The following is a 17,531-nucleotide window of genomic DNA, read 5'->3' as shown; positions in this document are numbered from 1 at the left end:
ATACTATTTGGTTAGTGGTGGCTCGCTCTGATGCATAGCTGTTTACTGGAAATTAACGTGGTGGCAGCGCCACCAAAAACAGCTGTATTTTTTTTTCTGACTGCCCGCCACAACACTGAAGAGACAAAAGCAAAGGAAAGGCCGGCATCGCTGGGAAGAAGAGAAGAGGCAAGTAAAGACAATTATTGGAGTGGTCTTATCACTGAACTCCTCAATGTGCAGGTTAAAGGGTATCGTCGCCACAGCATCCACCATATCAGCAAGACAACATTGATTCAGTGACGGCCGCCGTGACAGTTGTCTTCTTGGCAGCTAGTTCAGATCTGTACGCCAGTCGCTGCAGAGGGGAAGAGACACACGTAAGTGGCACAAACAGCACATTTCCAGGACTCGTTTGCAATTAAATCGACCCTCTAAGTTATAGCATGCAACGCTTAAGACTCCAACTACCACGAAAGCTCGCGCAAGGCCTTAGCAGAGACTTGAACACCATAACGGGTAACTTTTTGCAGCGCCAGCAGCAGACGCTGGTCCGAGCAGCTTTAGCGAAGAAGTTACCGACGACGCCAGCGCTACCTTTCGCGATCAGACGATATTCGGAAGGCAAGAACAACGCAACTTTGGGCTCGGTAAGCGCTGGAGCAGCAGTCCAAAAAGGAACAAAACTAAATTTAAACTAATTCACTTGATTAAGGCCTGCACACCAGTAATATTATAATCGTTCGAGTGTGGTTCTTTACATGTGATTGAAATCGTGTGTTTCGCATAGTTTTTTTTGCTTGCTTGCGTGTGCGTGTGTGTGTTTTAAGAACTTTCTGTGTGTACTCGCACATGTGCATGAAGCATATATATAAGGAGGTCTCGTCGTCAGAAATAGGGGAGCATAACAATGCTGTCAATAAGTGCGAGTGAAAGGGCTCTCGCTGTAAGTGTGAGTGAAACGACAATGGAGTGTGCGCTCAACCTGCCGCGTCGACAAGCAAATTTAAGGAAATAAGACAAGGACCGCTGCCGACGAGGAGACATCCTTATAGTTGCTTCATGCACATGTGCTCGCAGAAGCCGACTCGCAGCCGCAAGCTCCTCTGCCATGTGTTTTTGTTTCGAATTAATTATGAAAATCCAATACATTTCGGCAGAGTAAGGGCAGTGCAGTTAGGTTCAAGGTCACCATTGAAGCGGTTTTATGTTTTATTTTTGTCTGGAAAAGGTCCGAAAAAGTGTTATTTCTTTCAACATAAATTAAGCTGGAGTATAACCGTGCGCTTGCTCAGCCTTAAACTCGTTTAGAGGCCTGCTCAAATTTCTTTGGTTTCAGCTTTTTCTTTGGTACACATATTTTTTCAATGGCAATGGCCACAACATCGAATTTCATCTATAAAATGCCTGTGCAAATTGTTTACTCAGTGTGTTCTCCTATGGCAACAAATTCATTCGTTCCGTGAACTTAGAAACGGTTGCACATATCAGCGCAAAAAGCTTAAAATCTCTAGCCTCTAGATCAAGGTAAAGTGTGAAATTCGTGTGGGGGAAATAACCAGTGAGAATTGGAGCCAGCTGTGTTGGTGTGCACCATCGTGGGCTATTCTATTAGTATTATTTGTTGTGTGAAATATCAAAAAAGAACATGGGTTTTCTTTTGTTTATAGATTCTTTATCGTTTTTGTTTTATTTTGCAACATACGATAGAATTTCATTGAGTCAAGTCTGTGTATTTATATGGGCGCAATCAGTAGTTAGTTCGTTTCTTTAAAATATACAAAAAATATATATTGTATTTGTATGTATCAGCTTCGAGAACAAAGTTGATGCTTACCAAGTTCTAGCCGTTTGCGCCATATGTTGCCAGAGATCCTTAAAGGTAAGGATGCAATCTGCAGCAACGAATTGTGTCTTTCAATATCTGTGTAAATTCATTTAAGTTCAAAGACTTCAAAGACAAAAACGCATTCTTACCCAGGGATCAGCTTTGTTTGTTATATTTCCAGTAGATGAATGGAAGGTAGAGCAGCCAAAGTTATCTTCCAGTATCTGTGAACATATTTACTTTTAGTGAGATTATGGAACTTGTTAAATGCAATTTAAAACTTACCTAGGGATCCATGGGGTGGCTGGATATTGAAAGTATGTACATTTATCTGTGCATGTGTGTGTGTGTGTGTGTGTGTATCAACAGCTGCAAAAATATATATCAATTTAGCAACGAAATGTATGAGCAAATAGGCAAATATTTGTGCACTTACCTATCAGGTTTTTCCTTGTATTTTGTGCTGTGTTTTGATTCGGCATTCTAGGAACTGCAAATGTACAAACATAAATGAAATGTGTACACATTTGCATCGCAATTGTAGAACTCACCTAATAAACCAGCAAAATCCAGCTAGCAATAATGGCCACACCCCCAACTGAGCCAGTGACCATCACACGGCGCTCATTGGTCAGGGCACGACTGTACAGCGAACCGCAAAATAGCAATGATCCGGACATTAGCAGAGTGATTGTCATTACGGGATACGTGGTCATCGGAATCAGCGTCAAGGCACACGAATTGACAAAGTGCGCCTGTATGGCCCATTCCGCATACCTTCTGGCCGACTTCTGCGCCACGATTGTTAGACGATTCAGCCGATGTTTGCAGACCCCCAGCATAATCAAGGTCGAGGCAATTGACAGTCCAGCCAGGGAGAACATTTTGAACGGCGAGCGGAGCTGTTGCTCGAATGTGCTGCCCATCAACGCGGTGGCCACCGGCTCCACCATTTCCTGCGGCACAATAATCTGCTTAGAGCGTAGCCCAATCTTGAGTAGAACCAGTGCTCCGGTGTACCTGAGGGCTCGGCTTATCGGGTTGTCAATGAAAACATTATCGAACAAATTTCCTGATGCCATTTTGCTAGCTTTTTTTGTTCGTTTAAATTTGTAACTTATTTTTTTGCTTCACTTTTTGCACAACGAAATATTTTTTGTTTTTTCCAAAATAATTTAATGTTCTCTGTTTGGTTGAACTGCTGATACTGTTGATTTTGTGCTCTGATTTGGGGAACAAACAAATTTTGGATACTGCAGGTCTACTTGGGTTTCAAAAAATGTTTCTCGAATGAATTTTCGTAGATTTTGCAGGCAACTAGGATCTATTTTTGCGGCTTTCTAGCGTTTCTAGAGTGTTCTGTTGTCAATAATAATCATTTTTACGTCAGCTGCCATAGGTGGGGTCTGTGTCTTATCACTGGGCTGACCTTTTCAACCCAAAGCCAAAGCCAAAGCCAAAGCCGGAGACGATAAGCGATAAGCTCAAAGCTAATACCAGCCACGGTACGTGGGGGGTCCCAAAAAAATTAAACACACACCCAAGACACACTTATTAAGGGGCGTGTGGCGAACCCACAAATATGGTTAAAAATAATCTAATCGTTGCCATGGCTGCATCGATCTGTCGATCAGCGCCTTATCGCTAGAACTTTTCCTTTGCTACTTTGAACCCACTGAACCCATTTTTGCAACATAAATATTTGTGTGCTGTTTGCTGCTGGATCGTTGTCGTCGCGGGCATCTCCTTGCACTGAACGTCAGAGCTTTATCGTTCGTTGCACCGAACGCATCGCCTTTGCTGCACTGGTCAATTGATTGAATTGCATTTTTGTTGTTGCTTTTTACTATGAAGAAAATGGAGGATCAGAAACTGCTGCAGGCCACGCTGGAGGATAGCGACCCGGAGCTGGCGTGTCTCATCAAGAAGGAGAAGGAGCGCCAGCGTGAGGGACTCGAGATGATTGCCAGCGAGAACTTCACCTCGGTGGCCGTGCTGGAGAGTCTTGGCTCCTGCCTCACCAACAAGTACTCCGAGGGATATCCCGGCAAGCGGTAAGCCATGTTTGAGCCTGAGCATGTCCTTTAGCCTGACTAATCCTTGAAATCCTTTGGCACAGCTACTATGGCGGCAACGAGTTCATTGACCACATCGAATTGCTGGCCCAGCGGCGCGGCCTCGAGCTGTTCAACCTCACCGAGGATCGCTGGGGCGTCAATGTTCAACCGTATTCGGGCTCGCCGGCCAACATGGCCGCCTATGTGGGCGTTTGTCGGCCGCACGATCGCATCATGGGACTGGATCTGCCCGATGGCGGGCATTTGACGCACGGCTTCTTCACGGCCAACAAACGCATCTCGGCCACGTCGATCTTCTTCGAGAGCATGCCGTACAAGGTGAACCCCGAGACGGGCATCATCGACTATGACAAGCTGGCCGAGGCGGCCAAGACCTTCAGGCCGCAGATCATCATTGCCGGCATCTCGTGCTACTCCCGCCTGCTCGACTATGCGCGCTTCCGTCAGATCTGCGACGATGTGGGCGCCTACCTGATGGCCGACATGGCCCACGTTGCCGGCCTGGTGGCCGCCGGGCACATTGCCTCGCCCTTCGACTATGCCGACATTGTGACCACAACCACGCACAAGACCCTGCGCGGTCCACGCGCCGGCGTCATCTTCTTCCGCAAGGGTGTGCGCTGCATCAGGCCCAACGGGGACAAGGTGCTGTACGATCTGGAGGATCGCATCAATCAGGCCGTCTTCCCATCGCTGCAGGGCGGACCACACAACAATGCCATCGCCGGCATTGCCACCGCCTTCAAGCAGGCCAAGTCTGTGGAGTTCAAGAACTACCAGGCCCAGGTCATGAAGAACGCCAAGGTGCTGTGCGCGAGCCTCATTGCCAAGGGCTATCAGGTGGCCACCGGCGGCACTGATGTCCATCTCGTGCTGGTCGATGTCCGCGGCGCGGGCCTCACCGGTGCCAAGGCGGAGCTAATCCTCGAAGAGGTGGGCATTGCCTGCAACAAGAACACCGTGCCCGGGGACAAGTCTGCCCTGAATCCGTCCGGCATTCGCTTGGGCACACCGGCACTGACCACGCGCGGCCTGGTCGACAAGGACATCGAGCAGGTGGTCGCCTTCATTGATGCGGCACTCAAGCTGGGCGCCGAGGCCGTCCAGGCTGCAGGCAGCCCCAAGCTGGCCGACTACAACAAGGTCATCGCTGAGGATGCAACCATCAGGGCCAAGATCGACGAAATTCACAAGTGTGTGATCGCCTTCAGCAAGCGGTTCCCTCTGCCCGGCTTCAAGACTTTGTAACGCACTTTCCTCTCTTTCTTTTCACTCCTTTTTTTTCCGTTTATCAAAATTGAAACAATAATTAAATTGGCTTTAATGATTCCGCAAAGCCCAGTTGTAAATGGAATTAGTAGCTAAGATATTAAACACAATGAAACACCAAAAAGATTTCTAGTGCGTGAATGGAGCGGGGGGGGGCAGCGATGGCTGTGCCAGCTGCATGAAAGCCCAACTTATCACCTCGCTAAACATGGAACAGGAACGAACACTGAAAAGCATCAGAGAAGCGTCACTGCAGATGTCTCCACACTGCAAATGAAATCTTTGCTTGTGCAGAGATCGTGCTGCAAATGAATATGTTTTGATCTACATTTCTAATTGTCCTAATTGAAGCTCCTCCCAAGCTCCTCTCCAATGATTAGCGTACACAGAACTCGTGTGAGTTTGCTTCAATTTCGTCTAAATTGGTCGATAATGCGTTATTATTGGAAGAAAACACAAGCAAAAATATACATGCAAAACTGCGTACATCAAATCTATAGCACATCCTTGGCCAGGAGCCTTACAATAAGATCGATATAGTCTCGTTTCAGCCGACTATCCGCTGCTCGCGCTGACTTTGAGAGTGCAGCAAAAGTGGATGGCACACAGAAAGTAGCATCTCCGAGTGCCCCACAAAAGACTTAGGCTAAGGGGGAAAATCTTTTGGTTAATCGCTTTCTTTCGGCCAGCAGCTACGACAGTCCATCGAGCGTCATTGAACCATTCGTAGCCCCTTCTTTAAGGCAGTTCAACAGGAACAAAGGCTTGAACCTCTGGCTCTCCTAGCAACTTCCTGAACAAAGGAGAACTCCTGCCACATGGCGGATATGAAAATACTTTTTTTGTGTGTCTCGTGTCTCGTGTCTCTGCTGTAATTAGTTTCAGTGATCTGTCGATTCGATTTTGATAAACTCCTTGCTCTGGCGCAAATCGCGATGGAAGCGAGAGTTGTGCGTGGACAGGGACCACTTGGTCTTGAAGCTCTTGATGCAGATGTAACACTCGTGCTGCTTGTCCTGTATCTCCGAGTGCCTGGAGGCGATGTGTCGCCGCAGCGCATTCGTTGACTTGAGTCGTCGCTTGCAGAAGTGACAAATGAGCGGCATTAATAATGCCTCTGGCACTGTCTCATCCTCGCCAAGTGGATCGGTAGTATCCGTATCAGCACGTAATCTCGTGCCAGTTTCACTCGGGGCTGTAATACAGGAAAAGTAAGAAATGCTTTTTAATATTATTTTACTCGCTGCCAAATCCCACACCCAATTTGAATTGATTTTCTTGCATTTAAATGGTTTACACATGTATTTTTTTGTTGCTCTTTCTCGCTCTCTCTCTCTTGGACTTTCTCTCTCTGTGATAGCTCCTTCTCTGTCTGTCTCGGTTTAGCAAAAACACGATTTAAATTGAATAATCTAGTCGTAGTTGTTTCATCTATTAATACATATTATATACATATAGATTTATGTACTTAGGCTTATTGTGTGGGTCTCTCGGACTATGGGGACTATGGCCCTGCATGGGGATTATCTCAGCGAATAAAGTATAAAGAACTGCATTTAATTATTCTAGCTTTTGTTATTCAATTGTGTCAAAAGATATATTTGAACAGAAATATTCCAAGTTAATGTGACAAAACGTTGAAAATAAAATGTAACTATTTTTGATTTGGAACTGGGACTGAGATTGAGATCTGTTTTTCATCCATACAGGGGCCATACATTCAATTATATTATCGTATAACTCTAGCTATAGATCTCTACATATAGTTATGTGTGTGGATCGTAAATATTTAATACGTATGAGTTGTTGGTTTCATTTAACTAGATAATCTTTAGTATGCATCTCTGTGTTAGTGTTTGATTTTTGTGTGTGAGGAAAATACTTTCAAGCTTAACTTAGAGCACAGATTATCATCAGTCTGGAACTGGAACTGGGACTGGGGTACTGGGCTCTAAAAACCTACAACTAATTTAGCTACTTTACAACGATTGCAATTTACTTCTACTCCTCCTAAATCTCTCTCTCCTGCTTGAACACAGAATGGCCAAATATGAAGATTGCTTTTTGTACACAATTGGCTTGAGCAGAGTACGCATAAATCGAGTTTTGTTTTAGCTTAGAGCAAGAGATGATGCTTGACCACAGCAGGGTAAATCTATAAGTGTTTGTTTATATATACATAATGGTCGGTATTTGTACTCTGCTATCTAATAAAAACAACAACAACAACAAAAAAAAAAAAAACCAGGTTGATTTTGCTGCTGCTACAAAATACATTTTACATACGAAATGGCTTGGTCAAGGATGGGGGATTACCAGCTCTCCACTGACTCTTGACTGACTCTGACTCGGGCCCTAGCTTAATGCACTATTTATCGCTTATCTTATAACTATAATGGATGTGTGTGTGTGTGTGTATAAACTAATACTATTTTAGACACATATTGCTAGTCATTTGTTAGACGAAATGCTCCTCCACTCTCCACACTTTTGCTTTGCATTTTGGAGTTGTTTCTTGACAAATTTTGGCTAATTTTTGTATGGGTTGAATGATGGATCGATGGATTGGTGGATTGCTGGTTGATTGGTGGACTTTTTGTTGGTTTTGTGTGTGGACTGGAAAGAGCAATCTTTCGAGTTGTTACTGCTACTTGGACGTTATGCTCTATATATTTATATATATATATATCTTGGAATCTCTCTCTTTCGCTCGCTCTCTCTCTTTTGGGTTCCTTATTCAATTTCGAATGCTGCCCATATTCATCATATTGAGGCTGATATATGTCTCGGCAGTCGTGTAGATTGCCGTCCATCAGTTCTCCGTTTTAATGGTAACCTTCTGCTCGTGCGAGATGCGTATGTGCTCACGTAGGCTGTATTTGTTTTTGAAATTCTTATTGCAGAGATCACATTTGCGCGGCGGCTGTGGTGTGTGTTGGGTGCGAATATGTCTCCAAAGATTAACCGTGGTAATAACCATTTTGCAAAACTGACACTCTGTCCACTTATTATTGGGCGAATCTAAAAATATATAGAAAATACGTACACGATCAATACAAAGACAGTTTGTTGGACCTAAACTATATATCTATGCACCCTCAACTACTCGCTTTTTCTTTGAAGACATATTCGACAGCCACAACAACAACAACAACAACAACGACTCTTACGACATATATAAATGGGGGTTACATGTAATGCAAATCTACAGAGCATGGGCTGCAGCTAGAGCTGGACACCATCCATTTACACCACACACAACTTAATATAACTTAACTTAAAAGTCAAATAAAATAATGCTAAAGCATAAGGAAACAAACGATGACGATCCTTCGAGCATTTAATGCTTCGTAAATTATTATTATCTGAAGTTGCGTCCCATCCCACAGTACAGTCGCTGCCATCCAACATTCATCAAGCATTAAACACACATTTGGAAATGTTTCAAACAATCAACAAACACTAAAACGAATGCAAAAAGTAATAATAAAAATATACAAAATGATCAAATGATTTTTTGCCTGTGTGTTTTTGCTACTTTGAAGGTCGATAGAGAGAGAGAGAGAGAGAGATTACTTAAAACTCTTCTTGCAGTCAAATTCCTAATACAAAATCCCTGCCCAGTCGTTTGTCGCTCACTCACCATTTGGCGGCGCATTGTTGCCCTTGCTGTCCGCCTTGACCGGCGTCAGGGACACCGTAGTCGCGGCAACTGCCGACGGGCTGCCATCCTCCAGCACAGCATGGGGCGTAGATGTTGCACCCGTCCCACTGCCCAAGAGGCGGGCTTAACATAAGGAAAGAAAGCGTTAGATTTGGCGTTAAATTCAATGAACTGCTGCTGCCATTGCTGCCAATGAGTTTACTCACTCATTTCGATGGCTATTTCGGCGTTTTCCGCATCCGCTTGATATTTCTCCTCGATCTCGGACTCGGTTAGTATCTCGTATTCGGATGAGTATTGGGCCACCGTCTGCGCTGCACCGGTGGTGGCATCCTGCGACGTCTGCGGCGTGGCACCATCCGACAGTCGATCATCCACCTCGCTCACAATATAATCGGGTATATCCATTTTGACGGCACCACGCAGAAAGGTCATATCCGAGGCTACAAGAACGATTCAACGATTACATTTTGGACACGAATTTGTTGTGGAATATCGTTTGATTTACTTTTAACAATTGTCTGGTCGTCCTTGCTGGCATAGGCGACCGTTTCGGTGGTGTAGATGTTGTCATCGTCATCGGAGAACGTCAGTTTACGCTTCTTTGCCGCTGACAGTGCCACAGCATTCGTGATGGTCAAATGCTGTGGCGTTGTCGGCAGTGGGTGTGATTGTTGTTGTTGCTGTTGCTGCTGCGATTGTTGCTGTTGCTGCTGTTGCTGTTGTGGTGGTGGCGCCGATTGCACCTGGATGTGTTGTATTTGAGTGGTTTGTACATGATGATGCTGCTGCTGCTGCTGTTGCTGCTGCTGTGACTGAGACTGCGTCTGCTGCTGCTGCTGCTGTTGGACCTGAAGCTGAGCGGCAGCGGCAGCAGCCACTTGCGTCTGAACCTGACTGACAGCCGTTGCCTGCAACAGTGTGGCCGTGGGTATTTCGATGGTTTGCGTTGCTGTCTGTGCCTGTGCCACACTGGGCACCTGCTGCTGCTGCTGTTGTTGCTGTTGCTGCTGCTGCTGATCGTTCACCGCTCTTATGGTGCTGGGTATGGTCTTGATGAGCTTATGATCGCTGAGCGGCAACGTTGGCAGCTGCGGCTTCTCCTTCTCCTCGGCGGTAAGGCCCTGGACGGCAAGCAGCTCGGCTGTTTGCAGGAACGATTGCAGTGCCTCCTGCTGTACATTCACCTCGCCCTACAAAAAAGACACAGTGTGAATGAGTGTGTGTGCGTGTGCGTGTGTGGGTGGTACCTACCTGGTACATAAACTCGATTATCGAGTTGAGATCTTCGAATTTGATAAACTTAAATATAATGACTGGATGCGGATGGGGATTCTCCTTGAAGATCTCCTTGAAGTATGACGAGCACGAGGACAGCACCACCTTGTGCGCCTTAATCTTTCTGCCATCCACGCACAGGGTGACATCGACGAAGTCATCGTTCAGCCGGTGGTTGTCCAGGGAGTAGGTCAGGTGGCGCAGATAGTTGTTCCACCTCAGCGAATATTGCTGTGTCGTGGCCATCTCCGCTACTGACTAATCCAATTAACCGCCAATGCAAATGCAAATGCAAAAACACCTTGCAGGTTGTTGTTCTTTTTTTCTTGTTGTTTTGTTTTGTTTTGGTGTCGCCGCTTCCAGCTGGTGCGTACTGCCAGCAGCCTAGAACCTCGTCGTGGCCCAACCACCACCGGGGTGGCTTGGGGCACCTTTTTGGAGCAGCACAATCGACCCACCAGTACGGTACCTCCAAACACAATACCCACGGGCACTGGCACGGGCACGGGCACGGGCACGGGCAGGCAGGCCGCTACCCTTTGCCACACACAACTGTTCGATGATCAAACTTCGTGTTAATTGCTGAACGATATCGTGTAATTATATTTCTGCTCGCTTTACCGCTATCTCTCGCTCGCACGTTTTTGATTATTTTCTCACTTTCGTTGCTGTTTGCGGCTAAATTATACACGAATTTTTTTTATGTACGCTGCGGCCAAACAAAATGCCACCATTTTGTTTTTTTTTATAATCAAAAAGTTATTATCGATAAAATATACCGAAAAAAACCTCAAAAATATACCTTCTTGTTTAAAAAATATACCGAAATATTAAATCATATTCCCTGAAATTGATGTTCTATTTGATATTACTAGCTTGCAAAGGCTTTCGTCACTGAAAAAATATTTTAATCCCATTGGAAAATCAATTTTGCTTATTATAAATATTCATTTTTATTGGATTGTATACACCTTATGACCTTATATTTTGCCAATTTGTATTTGAATTTTTGTATTTAAATCACCTCTTCTGGAACCTTTTTTTTTCAGTATGTAAATGTATTATTATTATTAAATATATAATCTGCAAAATTTTTTTGATACGGTTTACCAACACAGATTGATTTGTTTTTGCTTTGATTGGTGCCAAAGATATCCAAAATTTCCTCAATTCGAGGATATTCATCCCTCCAAGCGTACTAAATGTTGCCTTATTCCGTGCCCATGTTGAGGAACATTTATGTTACTATCGTGGTATGCACAAAATGCACTAGATGGCGCCAGCACGCTATAATTGCCAGATAGTTGCAATAAGACGGTTTAAATTTGAAAAATGCCATTTACCAGTACTGTATTTAAATATTTTCTGTAAAATTGACTCCTACTACGGAGGAGGGAGGTGCTAAGCGGAGAAAGAAAGTAAAAAAAAAAAAAAAAAACAGCTGGTAGTGTGTGTGGCAGAGCCTACCAAAGGCTCACAACAAATCGGTAGATGAGGCGGAGCAAGAAGCTATAGACAATGGCCCGGCAGAGATAGTCCAGCACATAGAAGATCTTCATGCGAAAACGGGCACTCTTGCTGCTTATGGGGCTTTCGTGCAGCAGAAACTCCTTGGCGCCACGAATGGCGTGCTGAAAGAACTCCACATAATCGATATTTGCATGTTGCATAAATCCAAAACAATCCCTGCAAAGAGGGGAAAAGATGAACAGGATGACCACAGACTCGACTTGAAAGCTAACTTACATTTCCTTCTCAGGCACCAGATTGTGCAGGGCACGAAAATTCTGATTCTGAAAGTGCCACTCGGTGGCGGCAAACACCTGCAGCGCACTGAAGGCAGCAAAAATGCGTCGCTGCAGCTTCATGAGGCTGCAAATGGATTGGACATGAGAATCCTGGGTCTCTGGTGGGTGGCATTTAACTTACAAAGGCTTCTCGTTGTACAGCCGCAGCAGAGTGTCCACCACAACAGCCATCAGCAGGTGCATGGTGCAGAACTATAATCCATAAACGGAAGAGTAATCCAAATCATTATGAATGCTCCGCGCTGCAGCACTTACCCGTATGAAATGTAGAACCGGACACAAGGTCATGCTGCCGCCGGGCAGCCAGAGCGTCTTCTCAAAGGGATTCTCACGGATGTAGGTCTTGCCAATCTCGATGACCTCGCCCATGGTGATGGTCGAGATATTGGCCGTGGCGCAGTTGACCACATAGAGCGGCTTGTCCTTGGCCCTTGCCTCTGGCTCGACCAGGAACTTGTACGCGGCCAGGATCAGGCCGCGTGCCACCACATCGGCGGGCACGAAGTCGGAAACGATGTTGGGATCGCAGTTCTGGGAGCGCAAGATGCCCACGCCGCAGGCAACCAGCAGGCCGGTGGGACCGTTAAAGTTATCCGCCCAACCAGGCACAGGCTCCTCAATGGTGGACACCACTGTGGGGGGAATACAGAGGGAATAAAGTACAGAGCGAGACCCATGGGCGGGATGAGTGATTACCGATAGATGGCCTGAATATGAAGATGGGCAGCTGATCCTTGTACTCGTTCACCACGTGCTCGGCCAGACTCTTTGTGAAGGTGTACGAATTGGGCTGAAAGTTGCCATATCTGCCAATGGATACACCACCAATTATACGAATTAAAGATATATAGATGGATCCTGCTGCTTGGCCACTCACTTGAGGTTGAATATGTTGAGGGTCTCCTCGTCGTAGGTCTCCGCCAGCTTGATAGTGGTACGCCAATCGGCGAGCGGTGGATAGATGCGCTCCTCCACCTCCAGCACACTCGGATTCGAGTACGTGGTGGACACGTGGACAAAGGCACGCAACTTCTTCCAGGCCAGGGCCAGTTTGACCAGCTCATGGGTGCCCCGGGTGTTCATTAGGATGGCAGATCGCAGCGGATCATCGAAGCTAGCAAGAAGCAAACGAGACAATGATTGGCAGCAGCAGCAGATGACATCCCGTCTTACCGTACACTGGCCGCCGAGTGATAGACAATGGTCACATTGCGCAGCCGTTCCAGATCCGCCGCACAAATGCCCAGGCCCAGCTGCTCCACGTCCCCGGCAATGGGCACAAGCTTGGACCACGCATCCGGCTGCTCCCTGCGCAGGCGGTCATACAACTTTGTCTCCCCCTGCAGCTGCAGGCGCTCCTCGATGCTGTGCCCCTTCTTGGGACGCATCAGAACGTAGATTCTCTTCAGGCTGGGGCATGATCGCAACAGCTTCTCGATGAGAGCCTTTCCAACGAAACCTGCGGGTGTCCGTGTCCATCGTTTTTTGAGTGTTTCAATATCAAATGGCAAATCAATACCCACCCGAGGCGCCGGTTACGAAGATTTCGTGATCCTTGAAGGCCGCTGCAATAGACATCGTATGGCACCGCGCGGATCGCTGTCCCAAATCGTTCTGGATCGAGGCCGTGCCAGAAGTACGGCCCTGCCCGGCCGGCCCGTTCCCGATCCCAGTTCCGGGCATATTTAAATCGGGAACCGCACAGTGCCGACCCCCGTCGTCCCGAGGTCGCATGAATATTCAGGGCCTAGCCAAGCGTATTTACATTGTTGTCGCTGAGACAGTGGATACATTATAAAAGGGACCAGGATCGTGGCTTAACATTTGTAACTGATCCTAGGTATCTTTTGGACACACTCACACTTTCGTATCTACAGGTGTCGGGCGCCTGAAGCCTCTATTCTTGGCGGACATCTCTGTAAATCGATTGAATATTTCACTGTAGCTCTTATTTCAGTGATTTTCGTGCTTTTCTCACCGCAGAACGCATTCTAGAACAAATTTCCGGCAACTGTTCGAGAACCAATAACAAAATGGAAACGTTGAACCGCAAAAACCGAAAAAACAAATAAAATTAGAATCAAAAGAAGAAAGCGCCGCAAGAGAATTTTTACCGTTTCACGCGCTCTTTTCAAAAGCAGGCAGTGTGCCCAAGTCCTAACTGTGTGCGTTTTATTTGTGTGCGTGTTTGGGTGCTCCTTGTCGTTTCTCTCTGCATGCACTCCGCCTGCACGTGTTTCAATCTTAATCAATTTCGATCCAAAACTATACAAACAGCTGCTAAGCTGCTCTTTGTATAGTTTCTAACATTTAAAACGGCACTTTAATCGCAGCGACATCGATGAGGGGTCCACTCTCTTGTAAGTCATTAACATCGTGTGTGAGTGTTTTTTTGTTTAAATACGCGATACGGCCGGCAACAGGCGTCTGTTAAAGTGTTCTAACAGCTGTTAAGCTGGTTTTAATACAATCCACAGCATCAGTTTTGAACCTAAGGTCACTGAACCCCTATTATAACCACCCTTCGATCATTTCCAACGGCATTCCCCAACCATGAATATGGTTGTTAATATTTCAAGAGTTCGTGATAGTTTTGGTTGTGTGTTTTTAGTTGCATTTTCACAATTTAATTAACATTTTCAGGCGTAAACTTATCATTCGATACGCATGCAATTAGAAAAGTATACAAATAAAAAAAATACACATGTATTTCATGTCGTATGTATGTATGTATGGGGTATGCGAAAAAAAACTCTTTTGCAGTCGACGCCAAACCAGCAACTACTGATTGCATCCACATTCATGTGTATGCATATAAGACGTACATACATATGTGTGCACGTACGAGTATGGGGGTATGAGTTTTGGAGCGAGCGGCTTGCCGGCCGGCGAAAGACAGCCAGTACGAGAGCGGGTGGACAAGCAGAGAGCGCAAGCATAGCAGGAACAGGAGCAGAGAAGAGTGCGAGAGCAGGTATTGAAGACGGGGAGAGGCAGAAGAGAAGACGAGCTTGATTTTCTTTCGTTTTCATATTTTTGTTTCACTTGTTTTTATAATTACATCATAATTAAAAAATAATACATAAGGTTGCTTTTTAATTTTACAAAACGCTAGTGTGTTGTTTGTGTTTTGCTTTCATTTTTGTTTTTGAGTTGTTTTTTTGCTTTGGGGAAATAGAATGGTTTTTCTGGATGATGTTGAATGTTCTTATGGTTCCACGCACTCTTGTGTGTGGTGTGTGTGAGTGCAAGGGAAGTGCGAGTGAGTATGGTGTGTCGGTATTCGAGTGTGGGTGCATTTGTGTGAGTGTGTGTGCGTGCTCTGTCCGTGGAATGGCAGATAATGATGTTCTAGTTGTCATCTCAGTTGTTTTTGTTATATTAGGGATATTAAAAAAAAAAAACAAAAATACATATTATATCATATCTCATGTGGAATAAATTAATTAATGCTAGAACACAACACGGAGCCGTCTCCCCCCACCCACACACAAGGGATGAGCATTCTCTCCGCAAGTGTGTGGGCGTTGGAGCCGGCTTGAATGATGGTCTTGTCTTCTTGTTGTGCTGAACTCCTTCGACACGTCAATTAAACTGCCGACACTACTCGCACTCTTCTCTGCTTCCTCCTGCGTCGCCGTCATCCTCTTCCTCTCTTACGCCCAAATTCGAGTCGTCCACCGACAGACTTAGAAGCACTTGCGGTGCACAATGGATGGGCCGGACTCGTCGTATTCCTGCTTGGAGATCCACATCTGCTGGAAGGTCGACAGCGAGGCCAGAATGGAGCCACCGATCCAGACGGAGTACTTGCGCTCTGGGGGAGCAATGATCTTGATCTTCATGGTGGATGGGGCCAGGGCAGTGATCTCCTTCTGCATGCGATCGGCGATGCCAGGGTACATGGTGGTGCCACCGGACAGGACGGTGTTGGCGTACAGGTCCTTACGGATATCGACGTCGCACTTCATGATCGAGTTGTAGGTGGTCTCATGGATGCCGCACGCCTCCATTCCCAAGAATGAGGGCTGGAACAGGGCCTCGGGGCAACGGAAACGCTCATTGCCAATAGTGATGACCTGTCCGTCGGGAAGCTCGTAAGACTTCTCCAATGAAGAGCTGGAGGCAGCGGTGGCCATCTCCTGCTCGAAGTCCAAAGCGACGTAGCACAGCTTCTCCTTGATGTCGCGAACGATCTCACGCTCGGCTGTGGTGGTGAATGAGTAGCCACGCTCAGTGAGAATCTTCATCAGGTAGTCAGTCAGATCGCGACCGGCCAAATCCAGACGCAGAATGGCGTGAGGCAGAGCATAGCCCTCATAAATGGGGACGGTGTGAGAGACACCATCACCAGAATCCAAGACGATACCGGTGGTACGGCCGGAGGCGTACAGGGACAGAACAGCCTGGATGGCCACATACATGGCGGGTGTGTTGAATGTCTCGAACATGATCTGAGTCATCTTCTCACGGTTAGCCTTGGGGTTAAGAGGGGCCTCGGTCAGCAGAACGGGGTGCTCCTCGGGGGCAACGCGCAGCTCGTTGTAGAAGGTGTGATGCCAGATCTTCTCCATATCATCCCAGTTTGTCACGATTCCATGCTCGATGGGGTACTTCAGAGTGAGGATACCACGCTTGCTCTGGGCCTCATCACCCACATATGAGTCCTTCTGTCCCATGCCAACCATGACACCCTGGTGACGTGGGCGGCCGACGATCGATGGGAACACGGCGCGGGGTGCATCATCTCCAGCGAAACCGGCCTTGCACATGCCGGAGCCATTGTCGACAACGAGAGCAGCAACTTCTTCGTCACACATATTGTAAGCTGCAAGGATATACAAAAGGGAAAAAATTAGTTCCGGTTAAACAGTCGCGAGAGAGGAATGGGGAACAGGGTGAATTGCGAACAAGAGGCTCAGGGCCCCACCCCGAAAGAAAGAACAGCCAAGACACAAGGCACTTGAATGCCGGTGCGAAGGAGCGTGTTTCTCTGCCTGTGTGTGTGTGTGTGTTTGTATGCGGCAAAGGCGCTGTAAAATGGCGGCCGCAAAAGAAGAACACAGAAAGAGAGCAAGAAGAATTTTCTATGAAAACCGGCAGAGCACAATTGAGGTATCACGAGAATATTCTTTTTATTGCAAACCCAAAAGTAACTGGTAAACTTCACAGAAAAAACAAAAAAATTAAGAAACTGATGTGCTTGTGTTGTGCCAAAGCTTTTGACCACCACATTCGCGTACAACTTTCAGTGCAGTACAATTTTCATTCAAAATGAGTTTGAATTTTTAAGCCACTTGATTTACCTTTTTGTTTCTAAAACGATTTTAAAGGGAAAAACTAATGCTTCGAACCACTCGACTGATTTCGAAAATTTGCTACCGCACCGTTAGACCGTCGAAAGAGGAATGAACAGACCGAGCTGCTGCAGCGGCAATTCGGTGCCTGGCTGGCAGAGTCGGCTTGCGAGATATCTGTCTCGCGGGTGTGTGTGTGTGTGTTCCGATTCGCTCTCGCCTGCACATTTCGAGCGGCTGCAAGCGCACGCGTGCAACAGAGAGCGAACGAGTCGAGTCTTCGAAGCCAACTTTTGTGACCATATATGGTCATGTTTCAAGTCGTTGTTC

At 46.4% G+C, this 17,531-nt stretch overlaps 4 protein-coding genes across 6 annotated transcripts; 1 reads left to right on the top strand and 3 right to left on the bottom strand.

Moving 5' to 3' along the window:
• Positions 1-284: 284 nt before the first annotated feature.
• LOC117581433 (serine hydroxymethyltransferase, cytosolic) lies at positions 285-5,280 on the top strand. The gene is made up of 4 exons (XM_034268605.1): positions 285-359; positions 419-629; positions 3,662-3,861; positions 3,927-5,280. The coding sequence occupies exons 2-4, from the start codon at positions 426-428 to the stop codon at positions 5,131-5,133; spliced, it is 1,611 nt and encodes a 536-aa protein (XP_034124496.1). The 5' UTR covers positions 285-359; positions 419-425; the 3' UTR covers positions 5,134-5,280.
• A 275-nt stretch (positions 5,281-5,555) lies between these two features.
• LOC117581431 (modifier of mdg4) lies at positions 5,556-10,835 on the bottom strand. Of its 3 annotated transcripts, XM_034268601.1 has the most exons (6): positions 10,718-10,835; positions 10,073-10,648; positions 9,327-10,011; positions 9,025-9,261; positions 8,798-8,941; positions 5,556-6,349 (listed from the first exon to the last, which is right to left on the bottom strand). In XM_034268601.1, exons 2-6 carry the CDS (start codon positions 10,340-10,342, stop codon positions 6,036-6,038), a joined length of 1,650 nt encoding a protein of 549 aa, XP_034124492.1. In that variant the 5' UTR covers positions 10,343-10,648; positions 10,718-10,835; the 3' UTR covers positions 5,556-6,035. The 3 variants fall into 3 exon arrangements, with proteins under 3 accessions (XP_034124492.1, XP_034124491.1, XP_034124494.1); XM_034268600.1 differs by having other exon boundaries at positions 10,073-10,828; XM_034268603.1 differs by lacking the exon at positions 5,556-6,349 and adding an exon at positions 7,699-8,175 and having other exon boundaries at positions 10,073-10,828.
• A 387-nt stretch (positions 10,836-11,222) lies between these two features.
• LOC117581432 (putative fatty acyl-CoA reductase CG5065) lies at positions 11,223-13,565 on the bottom strand. Its single transcript, XM_034268604.1, has 8 exons — positions 13,428-13,565; positions 13,078-13,363; positions 12,782-13,018; positions 12,601-12,710; positions 12,160-12,536; positions 12,026-12,096; positions 11,843-11,968; positions 11,223-11,782 (listed from the first exon to the last, which is right to left on the bottom strand). The coding sequence occupies exons 1-8, from the start codon at positions 13,480-13,482 to the stop codon at positions 11,560-11,562; spliced, it is 1,485 nt and encodes a 494-aa protein (XP_034124495.1). The 5' UTR covers positions 13,483-13,565; the 3' UTR covers positions 11,223-11,559.
• Positions 13,566-15,026: 1,461 nt separating this feature from the next.
• LOC117581434 (actin-5C) lies at positions 15,027-17,344 on the bottom strand. The gene is made up of 2 exons (XM_034268606.1): positions 17,211-17,344; positions 15,027-16,732 (listed from the first exon to the last, which is right to left on the bottom strand). The coding sequence occupies exon 2, from the start codon at positions 16,722-16,724 to the stop codon at positions 15,594-15,596; it is 1,131 nt and encodes a 376-aa protein (XP_034124497.1). The 5' UTR covers positions 16,725-16,732; positions 17,211-17,344; the 3' UTR covers positions 15,027-15,593.
• Between the last annotated feature and the right edge of the window lie 187 nt (positions 17,345-17,531).

This window comes from Drosophila guanche, unplaced genomic scaffold, assembly GCF_900245975.1.
Source record: "Drosophila guanche unplaced genomic scaffold, DGUA_6, whole genome shotgun sequence".
Taxonomy (NCBI): Eukaryota; Metazoa; Arthropoda; class Insecta; order Diptera; family Drosophilidae; genus Drosophila; species Drosophila guanche.
This window is presented reverse-complemented; position numbering and strand designations above follow the sequence as displayed.

Coding starts and splice junctions, on each gene's coding strand:
- LOC117581433 (XM_034268605.1), top strand. CDS start 426: ATGCAACGCTTAAGACTCCAACTACCACGAAAGCTCGCGCAAGGCCTT. Junction 630..3,661: donor ACAACGCAACTTTGGGCTCG/GTAAGCGCTGGA, acceptor TTTACTATGAAG/AAAATGGAGGATCAGAAACT. Junction 3,862..3,926: donor GAGGGATATCCCGGCAAGCG/GTAAGCCATGTT, acceptor CCTTTGGCACAG/CTACTATGGCGGCAACGAGT.
- LOC117581431 (XM_034268601.1), bottom strand. CDS start 10,342: ATGGCCACGACACAGCAATATTCGCTGAGGTGGAACAACTATCTGCGC. Junction 8,942..9,024: donor CGAAATAGCCATCGAAATGA/GTGAGTAAACTC, acceptor CCTTATGTTAAG/CCCGCCTCTTGGGCAGTGGG. Junction 6,350..8,797: donor CAACAATGCGCCGCCAAATG/GTGAGTGAGCGA, acceptor CCTGTATTACAG/CCCCGAGTGAAACTGGCACG.
- LOC117581432 (XM_034268604.1), bottom strand. CDS start 13,482: ATGTCTATTGCAGCGGCCTTCAAGGATCACGAAATCTTCGTAACCGGC. Junction 13,364..13,427: donor CTTCGTAACCGGCGCCTCGG/GTGGGTATTGAT, acceptor GGACACCCGCAG/GTTTCGTTGGAAAGGCTCTC. Junction 12,711..12,781: donor CTCAACATATTCAACCTCAA/GTGAGTGGCCAA, acceptor ATCCATTGGCAG/ATATGGCAACTTTCAGCCCA.
- LOC117581434 (XM_034268606.1), bottom strand. CDS start 16,724: ATGTGTGACGAAGAAGTTGCTGCTCTCGTTGTCGACAATGGCTCCGGC.